Genomic DNA, 21,510 nt, shown 5'->3' with positions numbered 1-21,510 from the left:
GACAAAACGAGTTAACCAAACGTTTATGGAGGTGTTCAACTCTTAACCGAAAGGCAGTTTTTATAGGTGGTAGCTTCAGTTATCCCTGCTCACTATCCCTTCCACCCTCAATTTCCTAGTGCTGGGAGTCAGTACATCAGATTGAGGCTCAGCCAATCACTGGCTGCTGTGTTATATGGGTGACCAGGGGATGGTAAGTACAGTAGTTTTTTTCTATTTAAGCAGGCAGCCTGGGCATATTATTAGATTTAAAAAAAAAAAAAAAAGAAGAAAAACTTTCTGCCGGAATACTCCTTTATGGTCTATTCACACGTACAGTATTCTGTGCAGATTTGACGTGCAGATTTGATGCACAGGATTTTCTGCTGCAGATTTAAATGTAAACTAAATGACTGAGCACAGCTTCTAATCTGCAGTTACAAATCCTGCGCATCAAATCTGTGCAGCATACTGTACATGTCAATGTACCCTTAAGATGTAGGCCACCTTAACTACTTTTGTGCAGTTCTATGATTTACAAGTGTAGGCTCACCAAAGAAAAAACCTGCACTTCAAATCTGCTGAATATTATTTTTTATACTTATTATTTATAACCCATATAAAGACGGTTTCCCTGAAAGAAGCTGTGTGCACAGAAACCCAGATTGTGAACTAAATCAGATGGCTTTATATAAACACTGCAGAGGCCATTACCTCACTGTCCTGGGCCATCAAGAAAAAGTTTAAAGGGGAATCATAACTGAACTGCTAAGGTCAAAGTTACACAAAGGGACATCACTATCAATCAATAAATTATGCATGAAGGAGGGGAATAAGCAGATGGTCCTATACTTTCCTTTTGTTTTGCACTTAGAATTAAAATAAATAAATAAAATACACTATTCCTTATTATATAATTCAACTCATATTTATCCTGCAGTATAGCATCAGGGCAGGGGAAAGAGAAAGGATGAAAGTCTGTCAGGACTTTTGAACCACCGGATGCTATATTAGAGATATTTTGCTGTACACAAATGTATTGAATTTTGTGCAAATAAAATTCTCAAAAAGAATTTTTCCACTTCACCTCTAGCTAGGTTTAAATGGTCACTAATATTCCATACAAAATACAGTCATTTATTAGTATCAGAATACTGCTCCCATACTTCCATTTTGCTGTAATGTTTTAGCCACTAGGGGTCTTCTTTTCAATGTTTCGCTGTTGGTTGTTCGATTCAATCAATTTTTTGTTGCACAGACATTGAGATACAAAAAAGGAAGTGGGAACAGACAGGCTCACTGCAGTGTACAGAGCTATCAGCCATGGAACTGCTGCTCTGCAGCCTCTGATGTCAGCCATATAATTCCTGCTCTGCTGCCTCTGCTGTAAGCCGCAGGATTGTCATCATTATAATCATTTCTAAGTCTGAATAATGCAGAACACATATGGGTAGCTTGAATGTGTAGTGGAAGGATAATGGGCTAAAGTATGTATGTCTGCATGAAGCAAAGAATTTACTAACAATATGATGAATACATGTCTCCTCTGTGTGTGTGTGTATATATATATATATATATATATATATATATATATATATATATATATATATATATACGGGATGAGTATTTAACTCAGGGAGAGTTCACCACTCCTGGTGTGACGGAGCTTTCAAGGGCCACTAAGCACTCCGCAGGCATTCTGGGTAGGGGAATATGCAAATCAGCTCATTACATCACCTTTTCAGATTGAGGCTCAGCCAATCTGAAAAGGGCTTAGTGGCCCTTGAAAGCTCCGTCACACCAGGAGTGGTGAACTCTCCCTGAGTTAAACACTCATCCCGTTTAGTTGGTCTAAGGCCCCTCATCTCAGCCAAGCCAGATCACCCTGCTCTGTATTGACGAGGGGCAAGAACCCCGAAACAGCTTTCTGCAGACGGGTACTCTTTCCTTCTGGAGAGAGTGTTCTGGTTTGGCATTAATCCCGATTAGCTTTTTATATTCCGTAACTGGAGCTAAGCTGATACCAGAGAACATCGCCTAAAAAGGTGATGTAATGAGCTGATTTGCATATTCCCCTACCCAGAATGCATGCGGAGTGCTTAGCGGCCCTTGAAAGCTCCATCACACCAGGAGTGGTGAACTCTGCCTGAGTTAAATACTCATCCCGTTTAGTTGGTCTAAGGCCCCTCATCTCAGCCAAGCCAGATCACCCTGCTCTGTACTGACGAGGGGGCAAGAACCCCGAAACAACTGTCTGCAGATGGGTACTCTTTCCTTCTGGAGAGAGAGTTCTGGCTTGGCATTAATCCCGATTAGCTTTTTATATTCTGGAGCTAAGCTGATACCAGGGAACATAGCCTGAAAAGGTGATGTAATGAGCTGATTTGCATATTCCCCTATATATATATATATATATATATATATATATATAGATAGATAGATAGATAGATAGATAGGGACAGGCATTCAGATCATGGCTGGCATCCTGTTGGTGCTTAATGCTGTCCGTCTACAGATAAAGGACACTCCCTGTACTGCAAAGAAAAATTCAAAGGACTATACAGCACAAGAAATACTAATTATGTAGCTGCGAAGAATAGCGTAAAAGAGGAACTCTGGTGGAATAAAAAAAATTTCAGATCAACTGGTACCAAAAAGTTATACAGATTTGTAAATTACAGTATTTGTATTTAAAATTCTTAATCCTTTCAGTACTTATAAGCAGCTGTATGCTCCAGAGGAAGTTGTGTAGTTCTTTTCAGTCTGCCCCCAGTGCTCTCTACTGCCACCTCTGTCTGTGTCCAGAGTAGAAGCAAATCTTCATAGTAAACCTCTCCTGCTCTGGACAGTTCCTGACATGGACAGAGGTGTCAGCAGAGAGCACTGTGGTCAGATTGGAAAGAACTACACAACATCCTCTGGAGCATACAGCAGCTGATAAGTACTTGAAAAATTAAGATTTTTAAATAGAAGTAATTTACAAATCTGTATAACTTTCTGGTACCAGTTGATTAAAAAAAAAAATACCCCTTTAATCAGCTCCTAATCCTTTAACAATAAAGTCTTTTTTTTTTCTTTTTTTTTACATTTTTCATGAAAACCATTTTGGCAGTATTCTTGTCAATAAATACAGTAGCTTATACCAAGCAAAATTATGAGGTAGGAGAAATACAATAAAATACTTCATTCCAAGTATCTAGCTTTTTTTAATCAGACCAAGAAGCTCAGGAAGGAGAGGAGACATACCTGGCACTGGCAAACGTTCTCACCAGATCATCTAATAATCTGTTATTCCGTAACTCAGACTCTGTGACGGCCTGGAAAGAAACACAGCAATCAGTGCTGGGCAAAGAAATGAAATTACGTATTGTAATTGTTTTTCATTGAGCCTATGACAGAACCCTTGGAGAGCCCTCCTTCCTCGAGAAATGAAACCGTTAAAAAAGGTATGCATAAAAGATCAGACACTCCCATCAGCTCCAGTCCTTATCAAGGTACCCAGAACATCTATAAGAAAATGTGAGAAAAGCACGCGACCTACCACCTTGGCTACCTAAAAGACTACTTTGTTTCTTCTAAAATCATACTATTTGCCTGATTTTTATGTACATATATATATATATATATACACACACACACACACACATATACACACACACACCTTTTTTTCATACAATATTTCTTATATGTTTAGTATACCCATAAAGGGAAGAAATTATGAGGGTGCTGTCATGTGCTCAAGTAATTTCCCCTTCGTCATGTGACAGCACCTTTGGAGAGTAGACTAGACTAGCTTAAATTTAGGGGGGGGGGGGGACTAACACCTGCAGAACCTTTCTGCCAAACACTAGATGCTCCTTTAGGGGCAGATTCAACCTATAGTAGTTAAAAAAAAAAAAACGTATCACACTTAAGGACTTTGGGAGACACCTCCTGACATCCAAATTATGGAAACTGGCCTCACCCTCATTGGCTAGATTTTTACAAAAAGATGGGAGTACCATCTCCTATGATCGGTGGAAGTCTGTCACTACTTTGGGCAAAATGCAGGATCTAGGGAAATCGCTACTCTATCTTCTTGGATAATCATAAAAGGTTGTTCAATAAAGATAGCTGTGATCTCACCTACCTTTCTAGCTGATGTGATGGCTAAAAGGAAAGCTAATTTAGTAGTCGGAATATTTTTACCCAAGGGGGATCTGCCAATTTGAATTCAAACAGTGCACTCTTGTCTAGCCCTGCCTGAAGAAAATCTAGAGTTACAGGTACATTAGGATTCTGCATAACAATCACTGGAGACTCTGCAAACCTATAGAAGGTTTTCCATGTTCTTAAATAAATCTCTGAGGTTACTTTTTTCCTAATAGCTAGCAGTGGTACTTGGTCTGAAAGTCCTTTGTCCCTTAACAGCTGACGCTCAATAGCCATGCCGTCAGATGTAAATTGTTCAGCCCTGGGTGGAAAATTGGACACTGAACTAGAAGGCCTGGGACCTGGGAAAGAACCCATGGGTTCGGAGAGGCTTCTCAAGTGAACCACACCCTCCTAGGCCAAAAGGGCGCTATAATGAGTGTGGCATTACCTCCTTGACCTTAATGAGAACCCTTGGGATAAGCCTGATTGGGGGAAACGCAAAAAAGGAAACCATGTGAACATGACTGGGCAAAAGCATCTATCCCTGATGAGATATCCTCTACTTGTCTGTTCTCCCTGGTGGCAAAAAGATCCACTATCGGGTTCCTCCACAACTGCATGATCAGTCTGAAGATCCCAGTTTAGAGACCACCCCCCTAGCTAAGTTTGTGTAGGCTTAGATAATGAAGGGCTGATAATTACAGTAGGTGCATCCCTGCAAACCGGAAAATGTAATTGGTTATTCTGATAAGATCCCTTGTACCCCCCTGATTATTTATGTAGGCTACTGTAGAAGCGTTGTCTATATAGATCCTTCCTTTTATCTTTGGTAAAGATATGGAGTAGACCACTGCTCCTAATTCTCTCACATTCTGGGAGTCCCCTACCTGTTCACTGCTCCACTGTCCCTGAAGTAGAAGGCATTCAGCATGGAACCTCCACACCTATGGGCTGGCATCCGTATTGTTCCAAGGAATGGCTCCAAACCGATTGGACTTCTTTTTCCACCAAAGTAGGGATCTAAGTGTTACTAAGGATAAGGTCAATTTGCAATCCAAGGAAGTTTTTAATTTGTCCCACACATCTAGAACCTGTGATTGTAGAGTTCTTGTTTGGTATTGAGCCCATTTGACCGCAGGGATTGAGGATGTTAAAAAATACTTAAAATAAACATGGCCTCTCTTATGGAGATTGTTTGTTTCATCAACACATACTCTACCACTGATATTATCCTTAAGATCTTTGACTGGGGAAAGATAGTTTGTTTCTCTGAATCCAGAAGCACTCAGAACGACACAGTGCTTCTTTGAAGTTCTTGTGGATTTCTCCATGTTTACCTCTAAACCCAATTTTACAAACACCCTCTCTACTCTCACAATCTGACTGGGAGTGCCCAGGATGGAGGGACTCTGGAACCGCTCAGGGAAAAAGGTAACCTGGATGAGAGCCCAGCAGCTGCAGTGGCTCCCCAGGGAGACTACACTACCGGGGATGTCAGTTATCACTAAAATACAATCGGGGCACTACAGTTGCCGCCTTCATGTGCTCTTAGAACTGAGTTCACTGCCTTCTGCCCTGGACAGGAAACGGAATTGGAGGTTAACTGTTACCCATCCTGAGGAAGGAAGGAGAAGGCTCTCCAAGGGTTCTGTCATAGGGCAAAGGGGAAAATACTATCGGAACTTCATGAAACTTTATGTAGTATTTATTGTATCTTCTTTCCACTTTTATACTAGTGTGCACACAGTATATAAACCTACAACAACACCTGCCAAAATTAATAAATGAATATAACCAAAAAGTACTTATCGAAATATACTTTATTAGACAAAAATGTTTTCATGTATAACATGCAATTGATAATACTGTCCTCGCCAGATAAAAACAAATACACACAAGACAATATTTAAAATAACGGATGGGGGAACATCCTGGGTAGTCTGTCTAGTACAGACTCTTAATGTGCACCCTCTGAAATATGCAAATATAGGAGTTCACAAAAATTGTAACTAGAGCAGATGATCTAAATAAAGACACCTCAAAAATAAATGTAAACAATTATATATCAATATTGCACTTAGCCCCAGATAAATATTGGATCACTGTGATATGTGGATCCAATATATTAATGATCTCACAGTTATAATAATACAACTAATCCTGTATTCAAATGGATCTATAGTAAAGTTACCACTGTGTCTATAGTAAGGTGGCTAGTGCATAGCTAAAGGTGCAGCATAAATATTGGGCATGGTACAGGTAGATACCAAAATAACAATGTTATAAGGTGTCAGAGTGAACAAGCAAGGTATCCATACCAATCAATGTAGTAAGCAAGAGAGATGCTCCAGGATGTCCCCCCCCCACCCCCACCCCCACCTCACACTCCGATGCGTTTCGCCAAGCTTCCTCTAGGAGTATTGAGCTGGAGGACAGGTGGGGGGTATATATAGTACCACTCATAACGATTAGGCCAGCAACTAACTAGTGTGCACACAGACCTGGCCTTGGTCAATGCTGAACCACTTATGGATCTGCTACTTGCTACCACATCAATTCTCAACTTTACTGCAGAGTCTCCATAGCAACAGATGCATAGAACACATTTCCACAATGACAGCGCATCATATACTTTTGATATGAGTAGTTGTTACTATAACAGTAAATGCACTATTTATAAATAGCAAGAGCTTCTCTGGCAGGTTTTAAATATTCAATTCTTCATCATTTCAGATCTAATGTAATCTTCTTAAAGGGGTATTCCAGGAAAAAACTTTTTTATATATATATCAACTGGCTCCAGAAAGTTAAACAGATTTGTATATTACTTCTATTAAAAAATCTTAATCCTTTCAGTACTTATGAGCTTCTGAAGTTAAGGTTGTTCTTTTCTGTCTAAATCCTCTCTGATGACACCTGTCTCGGGAAACGCCCAGTTTAGAAGCAAATCCCCATAGCAAACCTCTTCTAAACTGGGCATTTCCCGAGACAGGTGTCATCAGAGAGGATTTAGTCAGAAAAGAACAACCTTAACTTCATAAGCTAATAAGTACTGAAAGGATTAAAGGGGTTATCCGATGCTCCGCAGCTGGGGATGCCCGTGATCATGCACGCGGCACCCCGTTTATAATCAGTCCCCGGAGCGTGTTTGCTCCGGGTCCGATTATGGGCGACTACAGGGCGGGCGGCGTGTGACGTCACGCTCCGCCCCGCAATGCAAGCCTACGGGAGGGGGCGTGATAGTCGCCTGTAATCAGACCCGAGCGAACACGCTCTGGGGACTGATTATAAACAGGGTGCCTCGTGCATGATCACGGGCGTCCCCAGCTGCGGGACTCCCGCGCTCAGGCATCTTATCCCCTATCCTTTGGATAGGGGATAAGATGTTTAAGCACCAGAGAACCCCTTTAAGATTTTTTTAATAGAAGTAATATACAAATCTGTTAAACTTTCTGGAGCCAGTTTATATATCTATATGTAAAAGTTTTTTCCTGGAATACCCCTTTAACCAATGGCATCTATACACATAAGAAAACCTTCAGCCAAATGGTCAGCTATTACCCATAATTCCCTATTAACATTAGGTTAGATTACAGGTCTGACATCGAGATGGAGCTCAACTGCTGCAAAATTTATGAAAACCTATGTTAAGGAATAAAGCATTTGTGAAATTCTCAACCATGCCATGTACTTTATTAATAGGCAGATTTGCACTTAAAAACTTTGGACACATTTGAATACATTTTATAAATTATTTCCGTTTATTTATTTAGTCTATTATGGCATTGCTAAAAGAAAAATCCTGTAAACAAGTATAATGGTGAAGATAGCCTAAGACAGTGTTTATATTACACAGTTTTTGAGTATGTTCACATGGCAGAATTTTCCACTGCAGAAAATCTGCATTCCAAATTCTGCAAAAACATATTTAGTTTACTGCATGGGACACTTATAACTCCTCTACATTATTGTGCATATCTGTAGAAGTTCTCTATTGTATTCTCAAGGGGTACTCCAGTGGAAAACACTTTTTTTTTTATATCAACTGGTGCCAGAAAGTTAAAAAGATTTGTAAATGACTTCTATTTAAGATATTAATCCTTCCAGTACTTATCAGCTGCTGTATGCTCCACAGGAAGTTATTTTCTTTCTGAATTTCTTTTCTGTCTGACCACAGTGCTCTCTGCTGACACCTCTGTCCATGTCAGGAACTGTCCGATTCAGGAGAGGTTTGCTATGAGGATTTGCTTCTACTCTGGACAGTTCCTGACATGGACAGAGGTGGCAGTAGAGAGCACTGTGGTCAGACTTGAAAAAACTACACAAATTACTCTGGAGCATACAGCTGCTTATAAGTAGGGATCGATCGATATCGTTTTTTTTTTTTTTAGGACCGATACCCTGTGGAGGTTAGGGTCCATAGCCGATAACTTATACCGATATTCCGGTATAAGTTAACGGCTATTTATCCCCCCCGGCAACACTGCTGCAGATCATTGATTTAAAGCGGGTGCTTTAAATCAATGAACTGCAGCGGCTTTTGCAGTGCCAGAGACCGCTGCCGCCACCCGATTCTCTCCCCCTGCCTGTCCGGGGGTCCTGAGCCCTATCCCCGCCAACGCACCTCGCCACATCCCCCACCGCACCGCCAGAGACCGCCGCCGCTTCCCCACTGCCTCCCCCATCCCCGGTTTTATAATTACCTGTTCCCGGGGCCCAGGGTCCACGCTTCTTCTGGCTCCTGCGGCATCCTCCTGAGCTGTCACTGTGCCCACTGACGGTGACGTCGCCTTGAGGACGTCACTCGTCATTGTGCTGCGCAGCGCACATCGTAACACAGGACGCGCAGGTGCCAGAAGTAGCCCCGGACCCCGGGAACAGGTAATTATAACACCGGGGATAGGGGAGGCAATGGGGCAGCGGCGGAGGTCTCTGGCCGGGGCGGGGCGGTGGGGGGTGCGGCGCGGTGCGGTGGGGGGTTGTGGCATTATCGGAATATCGGCAAGGTAATTGCCGATAATGTCCAAAATAATGAATATCGGACGATAATCGGTCGTTCCCTACTTATAAGTACTGAAAGGATTAAGATTTTAAAGAGAAGTAATTTACAAATCTGTGCAGAGCAGGAGAAAATCCCCATAACAAACCTCTTTTGCTCTGGACAGTTCCTGAAATGGACAGAGGTGTCAGCAGAGAGCACTGTGGTCAGACAGAAAGGAAATTCAGAAAGAAGAGAACTTCCTGTGGAGCATATAGCAGCTGGTAAGTACTGGAAAGATTAATATTTTTAAATAGAAGTAATTTACTAATCTTTTTAACTTTCTGGCACCAGTTGATTTAAATACATTTTTTTTTCCACTGGAGTACCCCTTTAAGATAATGCCTTTGATGTATTAAATTCTCACAAAGACCTTGATAATTAGGCACATTTTCAAAACTCTGCAAATACGAAAAGTCTGATGCAGTTTTAAAATGATAATCCATCTTTAGAAATTCTGTTGTGACTGTTTTTCTATAAAAATAAGGTCAACTTTTTTGTACAAAAACTGTTGTGCAAAACAAAAAATTCTGCTAAAATGATGCTGGTTTTAGTTTAATTTAAAAAAAAAGTGTGAACAAGAATGATGATTAGGCACTAGATTGGTAAAATGAGTTTATATCTTGAGAACACACATACTGTTCCCAAAGATATTCCCATGGCACCAAACCAAATCCAAGCCCTTATATATGCCTGATACTGCTAGTTTTAGTCTGATGTCTGTGCGTATTGCAAACAAGTAATCTCATTACACAAGAAAGGTTTATTCCCTTTTCTTATAACCACAAACATCCATATTTTTTTGTTGTGGTACTTGTATTATAAATGCTTTTTTATCTATTCCATGTACCGTACACCATGAATAATAACTATGAATAACTATCAGGTTACACATAAAGCTGTCCAAACATTAGTTTTTTGTTCATTGTTTTAATGCTGCGGGTGTCGGCCACACCCCTCGTGATGTCATAGCCTCGCCCACAAAATGCAAGTCTATGGGAGGCGGCGTGATGGCTGCCATGCCCCCTCCCATAGACTTGCATTGAGGGGGAGAGGCTATGACATCAGGAGGGGCGTGCCCGACCCCGCAGAGCAAAAACAGCGATCGGAACATTTAGTTCCGAACGCTGGCTTGTGGAGTACCCCTTTAATATCAGCTGGACCCACTGATTCAGTGGGACCAGCCAACCATTTCATCAGTATGGTGGCAGTCTCCACTAATACTGTAAACAACAAATCTATGTTGTGTATGCCACATTTATGAAACTCTATAAACATGTCAAATTCTACTTAAAATTTGCACTGCCGGTCACTTTCTGCACAGACAATATGATGGTGCTTTATCCATGGAAAACTGAACATATCACATTAGAGATAGAAGGAAAGGCATCAATTTTCCAAGAAATGTTGATAAAACACAGATGGATAATAAAGTGAAAAGGGCGTCATACACTCCTAAGTAACCAAAATGAACAAACTAGCCATGTCACGTTGCAGGGTAGAGTAGCTAACTGGATATTCCCAAGAGCCAAGCCAATTTTTGCTAAAGGTGTAGGTGTAGTTCTCATGTTGAGGAGTGCATGAAAGGAAACAACTTGGAACTTCACTACACCTTCTGTACAAATCCAGTAACAACACAGTATTTTCAGCATGTTACACTTTTCAAGCAGATGAGTAAAAAGGTGGGCACTGTCCCTTTAAAAAACACATAACTGAAAAGTATTTAGGACAAGTTATACACTTTATTGGGGAAGGTAGTGGGAATGCAGTTTCAACAGATACAGTCTAGTATAAACTCTGCTGTGGAAGGCCTACATATGTTACCTTACTGTGGCGCAAATACTTGTAATCTTACTCACGGGTTTGCGGCACGTTACCCAATGCACAGGGTCTATGCAAGAATAATTTGTGACAAGTTAGCCACACAGTACTGACCGTAGGTCACTAAAGAAATTATTTTAAGCAGAGGGACCCTAATTCAGCTTTCTTCTCCTCTGACTAGACGACACTCCTTTTTGGAACTAGAAACTGTAAGCACCATGCACTCACAGTATAGACTGGAATAGTTAAACCTTTTAAACTCCATACAATGCTGTGATCACCGTACACATAACCCAGACTGGTCACAGGTGTGATGTTGCTTGCAACTTCAACAGAACTTGTTTTTTGTTTAAAGCAGGCTTAACTTGACACAGAGGACACAGATGTTACTCTGGACAAAGCCAGACCTTAGACTCAATTTGTTTGGGTCCAGACTAGAGATGAGCGAACTTACAGTAAATTCGATTTGTCACGAACTTCTCGGCTCGGCAGTTGATGACTTATCCTGCATAAATGAGTTCAGCTTTCAGGTGCTCCGGTGGGCTGGAAAAGGTGGATACAGTCCTAGGAAAGAGTCTTCTAGGACTGTATTAGGGATCGACCGATATCGGTTTTTTAGGGCCGATACCGATAATCGGTGGAGGTTAGGGCCGATAGCCGATAACTTATACCGATATTCCGGTATAAGTTATCGGCTATTTATCCCCCCGCGACACCGCTGCAGATCATTGATTTAAAGCGGGCGCTTTAAATCAATGCACTGCAGTGGCTTTTGCGGTGCCATAGGCCGCCGCCGCCACCACCCGCTTCTATCCCCCTACCTGTCAGGGTGGTCCGGGCCATCCTTCCTTCCTGTAGTGTCCGGCGGAAGGGTGAACCACTCCGGGCTGTCCTTCTTCTCCGGCGGTCAACTTCTCCACTCCGGACAGGCTCCGGCCTAGTAACGCTGGATAGATGCCGCTGCGCAGTGACGCCCGTGCGCAGCGACGCACCTGACGTCACGGCGTAGCTGCGTCTATGCAGCGTACTAGGCCGGAGCCTGCCCGGAGTGGAGAAGATGACCGCCGGAGAAGAAGGACAGCCCGGACCGGTTCACCCTTCACCCGGAATGCCCCCAGACAAAACAGGAACGATGGATGGCCCGGACCACCCCCATTACGGGTAAGTTAAATTTTTTTTATTCACTCGGAGGGTGGGGGAGGGGCCCGACCGGTATAGCGGTATGGGCAAAAATCCATACCGGTATACCGCCCAGCACTACGGTGGGGGGTGTGACGCGGTGCGGGGGGGGCGGTTGCGGTGCGGTGGGTCGGGGGGGGGGGAGCGATCGCGGTGCGGGCGGTGCGGGGGGCGGGGCATTATCGGCTTATCGGCAAGGTAATTGCCGATACCGATAATGCCCCAAATCGTGATTATCGGCCGATAATATCGCCCATACCGATAATCGGTCGATCCTTAGTCTGTATCCACCTTTTCCAGCCCACGGGAGCACCTGAAAGCTGAACTAATTTATGCAGGATAAGTCATCAACTGCCGAGCCGAGAAGTTTGTGACAAATCGAATTTACTGTAAGTTAACCACAGATGACTGTACTGAAAGGTTTGGGACTCTATCTACAGCCATTCCAGAAGTTTCTAAAGGGGTTATTCAGGGGGGAAAAAGAATTTAAATCAACTGGCTCCAGAAAGTTAAACAGATTTGTAAATTACGGTACTTCTATTAAAAAATCTTAATCCTTCCAATAATTATCAGCTGCTGAAGTTGAGTTGTTTTTTTCTGTCTGGCAATAGTGCTCTCTGCTGACATCTCTGCTTGTCTCGGGAACTGCACAGAGTAGAAGAGGTTTGCTATGGGGATTTGCTTCTACTCTGAACAGTTCCCGAGACAAGTGTAGTCAGAGAGCACTTAGACAGAAAATAACAGTTGATATATATAAAATGGAGTTAGTTGATATATATAAAAGTTTTTTTTCCTGGATAACCCCTTTAAACTAGCTGGGGAATGTATCAAGTGACTAATGAATTACTCTTTACTAATTACTTCTTTACAGCATTAGGCAAGTGTTTAACCCTTAGGGTCCATTCACACTTTGGAATTTCCAAGCTAAGAATTCCAGGGATTCTGGTCCAGCAGCCTTCCATTATTTTCAGTGGGATTCCGCTGCACACTGCAGGAAATCTTCTGTGGAAATTCAAATTCTGGCCAAAGATCATTCTTCTGACACAATTTTGCACAGACAATTACCACCTATGGTGAAGGTGCATATTTGTGCGTTTCTAGTGCCTATGAATTTCAGCAGCACCCGCTACAGCTGTATTCTTTGCTCCCCCCAAAATATCTCTGGGCAGAGAATCTGTATTGTAAATGGGCCCTTACACATTTGTGAGACATCAGTGTATACTATTATGACAATGTAATACACAAAAGCAGTTTTACAAGTAAACAAACAGTATTCCATACACAGATTTATGCAGCTCTAAGCATGAGCCATAGATTGCAATGTATTCTGCGCTGACTACACCAAAAGAATAAGCACGATCATTCTTTTGGTGGCAGAATTTCAGCGTCTGAAGTTCTGCCGTTGAAGTTCTGAAGCGTGGACAAAGCAGCGGAATCCCATTGACTGCATTAGGATTCTGTTGCACCGGAATTTCCTAGCAGAATTTCTAAGTTGAATTAGACTTGGAAACTCTTCAGTAGGAACCCTGCCCAACCCTTTTCACCTACTTTACTAAAGTAATATTTTTGTTTTTATTTAATAGGGAAATTTATTTTTACATTCTAATATAATAAATTAAAAGATTAAAAGTAGAATCCAAGCAAGCTGCACACCGGAACACTTGCAGACATTTGTTTTTTTTCCACACACTGGGGGACATGTATCAAAGATTTTACCCCTGTTTTGTGTGTATTTTCTTGCGCAAAATTTTGCGCAAGCCCTTTTTTTTGCGCAATTTTTTTGCGCACGTTTTGCTAGAGCATGTCCTCCAGATGTGGCTGAATCAGGGTACCTTGGAGTGACATCTATAGTACACATGGATTTATTAACTGCGTACTTTTTTTTTTACACCAAAAATTTTGCCGCAAGAGCTGGTTTTTTTGCGCAAATATAAGCCATCTTGGACTTAACGTAGCAAGATGCTCTAAATCATTGATTCTATTTTCCAAAGAGTGGATTTAGGAGATTACTATATTTACCCGCAATTTATGAAGCTCATTGCACTTGATTGATAAATTTAGCGCTTCTGCACATAATTTAGAATTCGGGAAAAGGGGTAAAATGCTTCTACCATACACAAATAATGATACATGTCCCCCACTGTGTGTATATATATATATATATATATATATATATATATATATATATATATATATATATTATATATACCGTATATGTATTCTGAATACAACAATCTCAAGCACACAAGGAAGCCATTAAAGTAGCAAACGTTCCCTGAACATTTCCATTTTTTTTCTGGAATAAGCACAGCACAGTCCCTAAAGCACAGCAGCAAATCATTCGTGACTTATCATAATTGCTTCCCACAAGGGACACAGCGTGAAAGTAGTCACAGTATAGTGGACTGCAATGATCTGCATAGCTTGGCCATTTATCAGCATTATGAATTGTGCATTTATGACTGGAGAACAAGGTGACTGTGACACGCCAGTGACGTCAGGGGATAAAACCCTTGTGGGTTTATTTAATGCCGTATACTGAAGATACCCAGCCAAGTGCTGAAATTTCACAAGAATATAAAGTGTGTAGGAGGAAGGCAGAGAGATTAGAAAACACATCTTAAAAAATTCACAATCTACACACGTGTAGATTCAGACTGTTTTCTGAGCCTAAATACCTGCGTTTTTTATAGTAGGACTTTAATTATACCAGCTGCTATAGGACACAAACTGAGCTTGCCTCTTCATAATAAAATTAGGTTTGCAATACTGATGTATGAATCAGCACTAAACCATACTGCAGATGTTTTTTGCATCTCATTTACCAGCTTCATAGGTAAGAGCGTTTATATATGCACCGAGAAGTTTGCAGTAAGATTTTTTTATGCAAAACATATATATAAACCACAAATACAGAAGAGTGAATGCACCCCAAATTATTTCTACAAATTCCTCCAGAGTCTTTTCATGGCATAGTTACAATGCATTCAAAAAGGTTTTACACCCTCTTCTTTTTTTCAGATTTTGTAGATGGGAAAAAAAATAATAGTTTTTTTGAATTTACCACAGGTGACTTGAAAAAAGGTGTAGAAACATCTCAGAAATGATCAAGAGAAATGGGAGGCCCCAGAGCTAGATTTCAAGTGTCACAGCAAATAGTATAAATACTTAAAGGGGTACTCCGGCCCTAAGACATCTTATCCCCTATCGAAAGAATAGGGGATAAGATGACTCATCGCGGGGGTCCTGCTGCTGGGGACCCCCGCAATCTCTCATGCAGAACCCACCTGTCTCAGCTGCACAGAGCAACGACAGCACCATGTCTGAAGACTCACGACCATGGGGCCAGAGTATCATGATGTCAGGACCCCGGCCCCTCAATAAAAGTCAATGGGAGGGGCGGGGTGTGACATCACAAGGGGGCGGAGTTGTAATGTCACAATACTCCAGTCCCGTGGTCGTGAGTCTTCAGACATGGCACTATCATCCCTCCGGGCAGCTGAGACAGGTAGATGCTGAATGAGAGATTGCTAAAGTACCACTTTAAATGGACATTGTCAGATTCCAAAACTTGTTTTATGTTATGTTGTACAACTTAACAACATTTTCTTATGTATGTTAGAAAGGTTAATGTTTTGCTATTTCCTTTTTATAGAAATCATGGCTTATAAAATCATAGCTTAGTCCAGGCTGATGCACAGGCATGGATAAAGTCTAGTAAGTGAGGGTGGGCTAGCACTCCTCTGTACTCTCTCCTGTCTGATAGGACTCCTCTGTGCTCTCTCCATCTGTTAGGAGAAGAGAGAGCACAGAGGAGTCCTATCAGACAGGAGAGAGAACAGAGGAGTACTATCAAACAGGAGAGAGCACAGAGGAGTCCTATCAGACAGGAGAGAGCACAGAGGAGTCCTATCAGACAGGAGAGAGCACAGAGGAGTACTATCAGACAGGAGAGAGCACAGAGGAGTACTATCAGACAGGAGAGAGCACAGAGGAGTGCTATCAGACAGGAGAGAGCACAGAGGAGTGCTATCAGACAGGAGAGAGCACAGAGGAGTGCTATCAGACAGGGGAGGGCACAGAGGAGTGCTATCAGACAGGAGAGAGCACAGAGGAGTGCTATCAGACAGGAGAGAGCACAGAGGAGTGCTATCAGACAGGGGAGGGCACAGAAGAGTACTATCAGACAGGAGAGAGCACAGAGGAGTCCTATCAGACAGGAGAGAGCACAGAGGTGTACTATCAGAGAGGAGAGAGCGCAGAGGAGTGCTATCAGACAGGGGAGGGCGCAGAAGAGTACTATCAGACAGGAGAGAGCACAGAGGAGTCCTATCAGACAGGAGAGAGCGCAGAGGAGTGCTATCAGACAGGAGAGAGCACAGAGGAGTGCTATCAGACAGGAGAGCGCACAGAGGAATCCTATCAGACAGGAGAGAGAACAGAGGAATCCTATCAGACAGGAGAGAGCAAAGAGGAGTCCTAGCCCACCCTCACTTACTGGACATTGGCCATGCCTGTGATTCAGCTAAAACAAAGCCATGATTTTATTAGCCATGATTTCTATAAAAAGGAAATAACATTTTCTCATGAAGTATATTAGAAAGGTTAATGGTTTGCCAAGATGTACAACATATAAAATGTTTCTGTATCTGACAGTGCCCATTTAACCCCTTAAGGACGCAGGGCGTACGGGTATGCCTCCATTCCCGAGTCCTTAAGGACTCAAGGCATGCCTGTATGCCCTGATCCTGCTAATGGGGTTTAAACCGTTCTCACAAGTGGAGAACAGGTTAAACCCAGTGGGTCCCACGGCTAATGCTGCCAGGACCCACGGCTAATGCTGTGTATCGCCAATCGGGCCGATGCCCGGCATTAACCCTTTAGATGCCGCTATCAAAGTGGATTCTGGCATCTAACCTGAAAGTAAAACTATCCAGGCAGCTCAGCAGAGCTGATCGGGACTATCGCAACATAATCGCGATGTCCCGATCAGCTTAATGGATGACGGGAGGGGCCTCCCTGTCGTCCAATCGGCTATCTACTGCTCCATGCCTGGAGAATATACATGAATAAATCACCCCCCTTTTCTTTTCTTTTTTTTAATAAAATAATGTAGTAAAAAAAAAAAATATAGTCATATGTGGTACCGCCGCGTGCGTAAATCCAAACTATTAAAATATAAGGTTATCCAAACCACACGGTTGATGGCGTACATGTAAAAAAAAATACCAAAGTCCAAAATTGTGAATTTTTGGTCACTTTATATTCCATAAAAATATTAATAAAAAGCGATCAAAAAGTCCCATCAAAACAAAAATGGTACCGATAAAAACTACATACCACGGCGCAAAAAAAAAGAGCCCTCAAATAGCCCCATACGGCAATTTTAAACAAACTAACTTTGGTGCATATAGTTATAATTTTTTTTAAAGTAGTAAAATAAATAAAACCTACATAAATTGGGTATCCCTGTAACCGTATGGACCTATAGAATAAAGATAATGTGGCATTTTTACCAAAAAGTGCAATGCATAGAAACGGAAGCCCTAAACATTTGCTATATGTCGTTTGTTTTTGTTTTTTTCCCATTTCACCCCACAAATAATTTTTTGGGTTTCACAGCAGATTAGGTTATAAAATAAGTAATGTCATTAGAAAGTACAATTGGTGACGCAAAAAACAAGCCCTTATATGGCTCTGTAGGTGCAAAATTGAACGTGTTATGATTTTTAGAAAATGAGTAGAAAAAAAGCTGAGCGCGGTCATAGCGGGTCAGTCCCGGCGGCTATCTGCCGCCAGGACCCATGTCTAATGTCGGACATCACCAATTACGGTGATGCCTGGCATTAGCCCCTTAGACATTAACCCCGCATCTAAAGTATAAGTATCCCGGCAGCTCAGGCAGGCTGTTTGGGACCACCGTGGCGAAATTGCGGCTTCATGAACAGCTGAGCGCCGATAACACTGATCAATGCTATGCTATGGCATAACATTGAGCAGTGTATGCAATCAGAAGATTGCATGTAGGAGTCCCCTATGGGGACAAAAAAAAAAGGTGTAAAAAAAGTTAAAGAAAAAAGTTAATAAATGTGATTTAACCTCTTGCCTAATAAAAGTTTGAATCACCCCCTTTTCCCATTTAAAAAAGAAATATGTAAACAAAAAAAAAACATAAACATATGTGGTATTGCCACTTGCGTAAATGTCCGAACTATAAAAATATAATGTTATTAAACTGCACGGTCAATGGCGTACATGTAAAAAAAATTCTCAAGTCCAAAATTGCATACCCTAAAATTTTTTTAGAAAAAGCAATCAAAAAGTCCCATAAAAAAAAAAAAAATGGTACCGATAACAACTTCAGCCCACGGCACAAAAAATTTGCCCTCATATAGTCCCGTATAAGGAAAAATTAAGTTATAGGAGTCAGAATAGGACAATTTTAAACATTCTAATTTTCGTACAAAAAGTTATAATTTTTTTAAAACAAGTAAAACAAAATCAAACCTATATAAGTTGGGTGTCATTTTAATCATTTTTACTGAATGACACTTTATAGGTCACTCAATACTGGGTAGAATCGGAAGCCACGAAAAGTTACAAAATGGCGCCTTTTCTTTTTTCATTTTTGCCTAGCAAATATTTTTTTTCTAGATTTGGTGGTGAAATTAGTAAAGTAAAATTGGTGGCACAAAAAAAAGCCCTCAGATGAGTCTGTAGGTGGAAAATTTAAAGAGTTATGATTTTCAGAAGGAGAGAAGGAAAAAACGAAAGTGCAAAAATGAAAAACGGCTCTGTCCTCAAAGGCTTTTATCCATGTGAACTTATTGTTTTTAGGGGGGAAAAAATAGGTGAATATAACATGACTGGAGATGTAGATCTTTCCATTATCCTTAATCAATGTACCTATAAATATACTTGTGTACAGTTTTCTGCATCATAATAAAACAACTACTAAGTATGTTTCTGTGATGCCTGGTGTGACTTATCACAGGCTTAACTATAAAGTCTGCTCTCTTAGGCAATGTTCACATCATGTTTATGGTTTCCATTTAAAAAAAGAAAGGAATTTGAAGAAAAAAAAAAGAGAGAGTATGGGTGGATAATTGATTGAATAGATCAGCAGCATTATGACTGATAATGACAACTATCAGAAGGATACTTTCAGAAAATATAGGTAGCTGGCTACAAGTACCGTATATCTGGGATCTTTGCAACCAAGTTGCAGTAAACTCTTTGTCTACCCCAACTGTGCAAGCCCCTAAAGTGCCTGTGCTCATCCCAGTCCAGATTTTTATCTATTATTTTTTACATAAAGCAGGGCAAACAAGAGGTCACAACTGACAACCATATTAGATGAATGTGAAATGTATAACTCGACAGTAATTCCTCAAAATATAGCTGGGATGGCATTGTGTAGTAGGTAAATGACTGCATGAAAAACCCTGTGTAAAGGAGTCCTACAGGGTTAAAATTAAGCAGCTTCACATTAGCACACAGCCTTAATACTCTGGAAAAATAGCCATCATTTTTGAAAACCAGCAGAACAAATTTAGCTGAAATGTATTCACTAAGGGCAAAACTAAAATAATAGTTTGTGAAAGAGACTAAAAGAACGGGCATTATGCCAAGCAAAGATAAAAAAAGGCTGCACATTTACTTTTCAAAAACCAACATGCCTAACCTACATATAACACATACCATATAAAATCCTGAATTGTAGTTATAGTCCTAGAAAAACAAAAATCACCCAAGGCTGATCACTTCCTATCTGTGCCACTCTGGATAAAAGTAGACAGCAGCTATACGTGAGAAGAAATGGGTTACATTTACTTTCTCTTGACATCAATGGGGCATTGATTCCACAAGGGTTCCAGGTAGATTTTGAGGTAAAATCCACACGAAAATTCTGTTCGAATCTGCCAAATTATAAATGGCGGAATATCTGTCATCAAAAATTCTGGACAAATATTCTGTGCACGCACTGAATCAATCAGTCAGTGCTAGGACCGTTTAGACGACATGTGCCTTCTTCATAAATATTAACATGTTCAATCTTTCTGCAAATTCCGGAATTTTCTGAAATTCTGCTGCATGCACAGTGCAGCAAAATTCCATCGGAAACAATTGGAGGCTGCAGCACCAAGTGTGCACTTGTTTCTGCATGGAGTAGTAGAGGATTTCAGGCTTTCCTCATGATTTGTTAAAGGGGTACTCCACTGGATAACATTTTTTTTTTTTTTTTTTTTTTAAATCAACTGGTGCCAGAATGTTATACAGATTTGTGAATTACTTCCATTAAAAAATCTTAATCTTTCCAGTACTTACTCAGCTGCTGTATGATCCACAGAAGTTATTTTCTTTCTCAATTTCTTTTCTGTTTAACCACAGTGCTCTCTGCTGACACCTCTGTCCATTTTATGAACTGTCCAGAGTAGGAGCAAACCCCCATAGCAAACCTATCCTTTTTCTGTTACCAGTTGATTTAGAAAAAAAAATAAAATAAAGGTTTCCACTGGAGTACCCCTTTAAGTTTTAACAGATTGCGGATTCACGGAGGAAGTTCAGTAAGGCATTTCCCAACTGCATTAGCCTTTTATCAGGGCTCAGACAAAAACAATAAAAATGTGTAGTCACCAGCACCAGCCAATCAGTGGCTGAGAAGAGTGGTCCATGTAGCCAGTGATTGGTTTGGTGGGTACTTCCAAGCACCATAAGATCAAGGCAGGTGAATACACATTTTTCTACTGATTTTACCCAAGCCAGAAATTTAAATAGGCACCGTCATAAAAACAAAACAATATCAAATGTTTCAGTCTGTAGACCAATCAGTAGAATGAGCCGAGAGATGTGCACCCTTAGCACATTCTCTCCTGGTTCTGTGCCACATAATGCAAGTCTATGGGACCATCATTCTCGCTCAGATATGAGGAATTTTATCAAAACCTGCATAGAGAAAGAGTGATCAAAATTCCTAAGGCAACCAGTTAGATTTGCTTAGTTGATTTTACAGAGGCTTTTTTTTAAATTAAAGGAAGAACACTTCCTCTACACAGGTTTTGATAAATCTCCCCATAGACAAAGAGCAGGAAGAGAAGTGTGTGGCTTCTTGTTCTAGTAATTTATTCAGGGTCTGAACACTCAAACCCTTACTGATAAAATGTGCCTAGGACATTTGAAAAGGTACACTGTAAAGGAAAATCTGCCATCAGCTTCACCTGCACTAACCTGTTGGTACAGCTAGGTAGTACAGGTGACACTGATGACAAGTATACTTGATCCTGTTCCATGCTCTGGTTCTTCCACTATCTTCCTCTGTATCGTTAGTTACAGTGCTGACTTGGAGCATAAGTGGAGCT

General features: G+C 41.1%; 1 protein-coding gene across 8 annotated transcripts in view; it reads right to left on the bottom strand.

The window, feature by feature from the left end:
- Positions 1–21,510, bottom strand: part of RAD18 (RAD18 E3 ubiquitin protein ligase) — a 577,293-nt gene that overhangs the window by 420,093 nt on the left and 135,690 nt on the right. For all 8 annotated transcript variants that reach the window (XR_008845017.1, XM_056524992.1, XM_056524991.1 and 5 more), the window contains exon 4: positions 3,226–3,296. Coding sequence is in view for 7 of the 8 variants with exons in the window: in XM_056524992.1 (XP_056380967.1) it covers positions 3,226–3,296 (71 nt within the window). In the remaining variant the exon portion in view is untranslated. The remainder of the gene's footprint in view (positions 1–3,225; positions 3,297–21,510) is intronic.

Source organism: Hyla sarda, chromosome 6, assembly GCF_029499605.1.
Source record: "Hyla sarda isolate aHylSar1 chromosome 6, aHylSar1.hap1, whole genome shotgun sequence".
In the NCBI taxonomy this organism is placed as follows: Eukaryota; Metazoa; Chordata; class Amphibia; order Anura; family Hylidae; genus Hyla; species Hyla sarda.
Note: the sequence above shows the minus strand (reverse complement) of the source record. Positions and strands in the feature narration are given on the sequence as shown.